This window comes from Vespa crabro, chromosome 2, assembly GCF_910589235.1.
Source record: "Vespa crabro chromosome 2, iyVesCrab1.2, whole genome shotgun sequence".
Lineage (NCBI taxonomy): Eukaryota > Metazoa > Arthropoda > Insecta > Hymenoptera > Vespidae > Vespa > Vespa crabro.
The window spans coordinates 19,640,999-19,648,498 of NC_060956.1; the positions used below are offsets into that span (position 1 = coordinate 19,640,999).

General features: G+C 32.0%; 1 protein-coding gene across 23 annotated transcripts in view; it reads right to left on the reverse strand.

The window, feature by feature from the left end:
• The window catches only part of LOC124422173 (mediator of RNA polymerase II transcription subunit 15-like), a 393,529-nt gene that overhangs the window by 8,732 nt on the left and 377,297 nt on the right, over positions 1 to 7,500 (reverse strand). For 17 of the 23 annotated variants that reach the window (XM_046958251.1, XM_046958249.1, XM_046958247.1 and 14 more), the window contains one exon: positions 1 to 45. This exon is cut by the window's left edge. The exons of 5 other annotated variants lie outside the window; for them this stretch is intronic. In XM_046958251.1, the coding sequence (XP_046814207.1) occupies positions 1 to 45 (45 nt within the window). Of the gene's footprint in view, positions 49 to 7,500 lie in introns of all 23 variants that reach the window. One more of the 23 variants, XM_046958262.1, reaches the window with a different exon arrangement.

Sequence of the window (7,500 nt, forward strand, 5' to 3'; positions counted from 1 at the left end):
AGCCAGCGCGCCCATTCCCGCCATGCTCGTAGGCATCGTCGCCGTCTGCTTTCGTGTGTGTATATGTGTGTTTGTGTATGTATGTATGTATGTGTGTGCGTATATATATATATATATATATATATATATATATATATATATGTAGTTTAGTTTATTTTTTCGTTCGAATATATATATATATATATATATATATTATATTTTTTTTTCGTTCGTTTTCATGTGATTTTTTTTTCATCCGTACGTACGTACGTAAGTGGTTGCGTGCGTTTTTTTTTATTTTCATTTTTTATTTTTTATTTTTCGTTTTTTATATTTTTTTTTTTAATTTTTTTTTTTTTCGTTTTTTTTTTCGTTTTTTTTTTCGTCGTATCCGGGCGCACGCGCGCACGCACGTTCGTTTTCATACGATCGTTCAACATTCATCATGTTACCAGTAATATTTCATGTTAGCGTCCATGGTTTTCGATGTGCATCGACCAACATATCCGTTAATCCGTCCGGTGTCCACCAAACATCACAGTCCGTGACGTGATTTTTTTGTTTTTTTTTTTTTTTTGTTTTTGCATATCGTTGACACATGTCATTTTTTTACATATTTATATAATAATTTTTATATATATATATATATGTATATAAAATTAGGTTTTGTTTTGTGTTATTGTTTGTTCGTTTGTTTGTTTTTTTTTAATTTCGAACGATCAAATTTCATCCCAATGAATCGTTCACCATGTCGTCATAATCGTAGTTATGTTTGTTTTTTCAAAGATGATGTATGCATATATATATATATATATATATATATATAAATGTATATGTATATATATATATATAAATATATATTTTGTTGTTGTTGTTGTGTAGGTACACACAGATGTATGGCGATCGGCGAGACGTTTGCATTCATTCGTTATAGTTGTTGGTTGATCACCGTTGGTTTTCGTTGTCGTTGTCGTAGTCGTTGTCGTTGTTGTTGTTGTTGTAGTAGTAGTAGTTGTTGTTGTTGTTGTTGTTGACGTATATTGTTCGATTTTCAGATATTACGTTCGGTTGGTAATATTTTGTAGGCGTTAATTGGCAGGTAGCGAAGCGCACGAAGGTTTTTCAGCAAGCATGAAGAAGCATCGTCAGGCGAGAGGGCAAGATAAAAATCAAAAAAAGAAAAACAGACCAGTTGAGGCTAAAGGCAAGTAACGACAGTCGCGATATGATAAAAAAATATGTTTGTAAAATTTAAATATATATACATACATATATATATATATATATATATAAATATATATATATATATATATAGAAAATATATATATATATGTATAGAAAGATAAATAATTAGAATATAATAAAATATCTATATATATATATATATATATGTATGTATATATATATAAATATGTATAATATATAAGGTACAATATATAAATAAAAAAGAAAATATATATATATATATATACATATATGTAATCCTCTTATATGTGAATAATTCTATGCCAGAGTAATATTATATACGTTTAATTAACAGTCTACGATATTATTATACCATCCGGTCATCGTAGTTCGCGTCTAGAATTTACGGCTTACGATATTTTCACTGTAAATGCGAGAGCGCGTAAGTAGATACTAGCGTCGCGTATATATATATATAATACATAAAAGATAAGCAACCATAGGACAAAACGATGCTTCTCGCGTAATATCATCTTCTCATCCCGGTGGGTGTCTCGAGAACACATCGAGAACATTTTGTCTTACGCGCGATCGCATCGGATATATAATATATAAATATATATATATATATATATACATATAAATATATATACATATATATTATATATCTTTATTTATGAAACAAATAAACTAGAAAGGAGGTGCTTTATTGTATATATACATATATATATATATATATATATATATATATATATATAAATATGTATATACAATTAATTTCTTGTCTTTTTTTATTTTTCTTTTTTTCTTCGTTCTTTCCTTTTTTTTTTTTATATATAGATATCCAATAAATAAGGAGACACAAAATTAGAAATGATTAATATCGATCGTAATGCGTTATTTCTTTTTGTTTTTTTGTTTGTTTGTTTTTTTTTTTTTTTTTTAATCGTTTAACGAGAACCGGAAATAGACAGAACGTAATAACATCGTTAAAAAAAAAAACATTTAAAAATCGATTGAAACATTATTGATTCCGACGATTATTGTTTTCTTCGAAGATCGATTGAAAAAAAAAAAAAACGTACATTCCGTCAATGACATTGATCGGCATATCGTCATCCTAGCCATCAACAATGTCCATTGATTATCTCTTTTCTTTTTCTTTTTATTCTTTCTTTTCTTTATCCTCTTTTTTCTTCTTTCTTTTTCCTTTTTTCTATTTTTTTTCTTTTTTCTTCCCCTTTTTTCTTTTTGTAAGATAGCGTGACATTGAAAAAAGATGAAGAATAAGAAAAAATTATTGGAAACGGATGAGCTGAGAGCGTGCACGCGCGCGCGCGTTTATGTATGTATGTATAAGTATTCATTTATGACCGGACGTGGGAGAAGAGTTTCGAAGAGAGAAAAAAAAAAGAAACAAAGAAGAAAATAAAGAAAAAAGAAAAAAAAAATAATAAAAAGGAAGGAAAAAGAAGAAAAGAAAGAAAAGAAGAATCAAAAGATTCGAGAGAGAGAGAGAGAGAGAGAGAGAGAGAGAGAGAGAGAGAGATAAAAAAAAGGAGAAACAAAAGTGAATTAACAACAACAACAATAACAATAATAAGTGCAGAGAAAGAAAGAGAAAAAAAAACAAAAACAAAAGATAAAAACAGGATCCATTATATCGTCCATCGACATCGGTATTCCGTTATCGGCTGGCTTTTCTGACTCCTGTAACAATACCTGCAATAATCGGACTCGCTCTCTGGCGAAATTATTATTAGTATTATTATATACATAATAAAAAGATGCATCGTGTATGTATATATATATATATATATATATATATATATATATATATATATATACACTTTTTTCTTTTTCGTTTATGCTCGTTTCGTTTTCGACGAAGGACTCTCCTCTGTCACGTGTATCTTTCCCTTTTTTTCTTTCTCACTATTTCTCTCTCTCTCTCTCTCTCTCTCTCTCTTCCTTTCTCTCTTTTTCTCTCTCTCTCTCTTTTCCTCTCTCTCTCTCTCTCTCTCTCTCTCTCTCTCTCTCTCTCTCTCGCTTTCTCCTCGTATTTATCTTTCTTTTCTCAATTTCAACTCTTTTAACCCGATATTCATAATATAGTAACTTTTAAGGTATCTTCAAGAGAAAAAAAAAGAAAAAAAAAGGTAAAAAAAAAGAAAAGGAAGAAAAGAAGAAGAAAAAGACAAAAGATAAAAAAAAAGAAAAAAATAAACTAAATTACATATAAGCTGCGAAGACGAAGAAAAGAAAAATATTTGTAATACGTTCTGTTATATATATATATATATATGTTTATATATATTATATATATATATATATATATATATATATATATGTATATATATATATATATACACGGAGAACAGAGAGTAGCGAATAGTCGACGATGAGACGTCTCGTTAGTTCCCGTCACTTTTACAGAGAAGTACCTGAAAAACTATAATGAGAACAAACACATACAGACATACATAATCATACGTTCAGTTTACACCATCTCTCGTGAATATCCAAGTGTACGGCAATTTTTTTTATTTGTCGCTTATTTATTTCCTTTTTTTTTTTACTCTTTTCTCTTTATTTTTCTTTGTTTTCTTTTTTTGTTATTTTTCGTATTTTCTTTTTTTTTTTTTTTTTTTCTTTTTTTTTTAATTCTACGCCCGTCGTAGTTATCGTTCCTCGAATCCTCCTCGAGGTATTTAGAGTATTATATCGTGGTTATACCGTGTATGTGTATCTTTCTCTCTCCATAATATCTACGACGCACATGTGTTCGTATGTATTCGTATTCGTATTCGTATTCGTGTAAGTATGTGTGTATTCGTTTTGCATGTGCAGCGCTACGATCATGTGTGTGTGCGTAAAAAAGAGTGCCGATAAAAAATTTCTTTCTATACAGTAGAGAGATTATACAAGAGTGAATAATGTATAGATTGACTTGTACGTATGTGCGTGTGTTTATATACATACATATATATATATATATATATATGCATATATATATACATATATATTTATTATGTTGTGCTTTATATATATATATTATATATATATATATATATATATATATAATATAAAAGTTTTTTTAAAAATTTATATTATATAATATATATAAATATATATATATATAATATATATAATATATAATATAAAAGTGTTGTGCGAAATATAAATGACTGATCTGCTCTTTGACGTGGAGAGAGGATTTCGTGTCGTACACTTGACAAACATTCAGGTACCATGGCATAGCAATTCCGAAGAGTGCATTTCGTTAGATTAATGCGATTACACGGAGATCCGGAGAGTTTCGTTGTCGCCGTGTTGAAAAGCGAATTCGTGGATACGATCGGATCGATCGTCGCACGTAGCGACGAAAACGATGTACCAACGAGATTACAGGAGACACGTTCGTAGCGATAATCCCTGCGCAAACTCCAAAGATCCATAGAGAGCATGTAAAATACAACGAGATATAATATTCTATCTTTCCTCTCCGTTCTTTTCCGCCCTCCCTCGCTACCACTCCCCCCCCCCCCACCAACCGCCCCCCCTTCTTTTATCTTTTTTCTATTTTTTTCATCTTTTTTTTTTTTTGTTTTTTTCTCTTTTTTTCCTTGTCTTTTATCTTCCGCGAAGACAGATTTAATTTATGATCCGACGTAAGTCGGAGTCGACTGAAAATTGTTTTTCTCGGTTTCGCTTTTCCTCCAACAATAAGTCCGCGTAACGAGGCGGCATAACGATCTGTAATTACGTATATTCAACGGGGGCGGCTGTTCGATCATCGCAACGAATAATGCGCAACGGCACGCAATCGAGCGAATAAAGTGCATTACGAAACCGCGTTAGATATTCTAATTGCTTTGCAAATCGTATATTATTTTTAACAATGCGTTAACGACGTAACGATGACGACAATTACAATCGTATCGGGCCGATCCCAGGATTACAATCGAATGATTCGAACGATTCGAATAACACGATAAGGTTTATTATCCGAATGAAGAGAAAAAAATAAAAAAATAAAATAAAAGGAAAAATAAAAAAGAGAAGAGAAAAAATCTAACAACGCATTTAACGACTGGCTGTCTCCTTCTTAATAAGAATTACGTTTCTTACGTTTTTCATTTCTTTTCTCCTCTTTTCTTTTCTTTTCTTTTTTTCTTCTTTGTTCTTCTTTTTTTTTCTTTCTTTCTTTTCTTTTCTTTTTTTTTTTCTTCATACGAGTCCTTGAAAAATTTCCCCATCGAGCTAGTACAATGGAAAAACTCAATCGAACGATCGAACTTTATATAACGTAGAACGTAAACGTAAACGTAAACGAAAAACGCCAAGAAATTTTTCCATTCGTTTTCTTTTTCTGTTTTTCTTCTTTCCCCCCTTCCCTCAGCACCACCACCGCCACCACCACCACCACCACTACCACCATTACCACCACCCCAACCGTCTTTTCTTTCCTCCTCCTTTCCACCCAATTTTCTCCTTTTCCTTCCTCATTTTAGATTTTCCCCCCTGACCCTATATCTCGTTCCCTCCTCTTCTATTCTTTCCCGTCGCGTTTAGAACAAGCCGAGGCAAATTCGAGTAGTTGTGGCGCGTTTACTCTCCGGCGATACGCGCTCCGAGAGAGGCTTGCAACGCGCTCGCGATGCACCCTTGGGAAATTGAAAACCACTTTTAGAGAATGAGACTTCCCTGCCAACAAGCTGGTCTGCCGCAATCATCCATGTGAGACTTTTCTTCCCATTGTGTGTCCGGGGTGTGGCTGCAGGTCTTCCGCGCGACGTCGCTGAAAATATCTTTCACTCTCTCACTCTCTCACTCTCTCTCTCTCTCTCTCTCTCTCTCTCACTCTCTCTTTTACACTTTTTCACTCTTCTTTGCTTGTCCTCTCGCTCTCTCCCACATACTCGTTCACTCACTCTCTCTCTCTCTCTCTCTCTCTCTCCCTCTCATTCTCGCTTCTCGTTTATCTTTCTCCTTTTCTCTAACTCACACTCCGCTCTTTCTCGCTCTCTCGTTCATCCCCCTCTCTCCTTCCCCGGACAACGGACACTTTTGTCCCCCGAAGACGAGTTCAACGAATCGAAGTGGAATGTCGTGTTACGCCGTAGCGTAGCGTTTCTGCTGCCGTCGTACGAACATAAATTTTCGGCCCGGCTGCCTTTCTCCCCTTGCTCCGTGTGTCGTCACACTTTCAGTACTCTTACTACTGCGCTTTTTTATTTTTCTTTCTTTCTTTATTTACTTTTTTTCCTTTCTTATTCTTTCATTTTTTTTTACTTTTTATTTTATTTCATTTTATTTTGTTTTATTTATCTTTTTTTTTTTTTTTACTTTTATTGCCGTTGCCATTGTCATTGTTGTTGTTATTGTTTTTGTTGTTGTTTTTGCTGTTGTTGTTATTGTTGCTGTTGTTGTTGTTGTTGTTGTTGTTGTTATTGTTGTTGTGCTTGTTGTTGTTTTGTTGTTGTTTTTGTTTTTATTTCTTTTTGTCACACGTCATCGTTGTCATTGTCGTCGTTAGAGGTTTGTTATTTTTTGTTTCATATCGATATTGTCTTCTCTATGTGTGTACTTTCTTGTTCATTCGATTTTCTTTTTTCTTTCTTTCTTTCTTTATTTATTTATTTATTTTTTTTATTTTTTTTTTTTTTTATTTTTTTATTTCTATTTCTATTGTCACTTTCTGTCTCTCCTCTTTCTCTAATCGATTATTTCCTTTCGATCGAAATATTGATGAGAGAACGTAAAAAAAAGTACTCTAGAAAAGTACAATAGAGTATTGCGAAATGCGAACTAGAGCTCTCTTACGATCGAAAGTCGATCGAACAGAGAGATTGCTCGGTACGGACGATCAATGAAATAAGACAAAATAAACATGGAATACGCGAAATTCTGACAAATTTTGAAAGTGTACGGATCGAGAAGAGTGAAGAGTGAAATTCATTTCGTTCTTATTTGATTCACACCTATGACTTATAGAAAAATCATATCTTTTTTTTTTTTTGTATCAATCGTATCTTTTTTTTCCTTTCCTTTCATTTCACTTTATATAACGACTTTTTTATTTGTTTACTTTTTTTTTTTTTTATTTTTTACTTTTTGCTTGTTCGTCTATCTATCTTATTTATTGCTTTTCGACTTTGACTTTTTTTTGTTATTTATTTATTTATTTATTTATTTATTTATTTATTTATTTTTTCGGAGGGGGGCTTTTTTTTCCCGATAAACTTGTCTTTGTATTCCTTTCATGAGAACTCTCTGAGAGTGTAGGCGTTTTATTTATTTATTTTTTTTTTTGTGTGGGGCAGCAAAACAGCA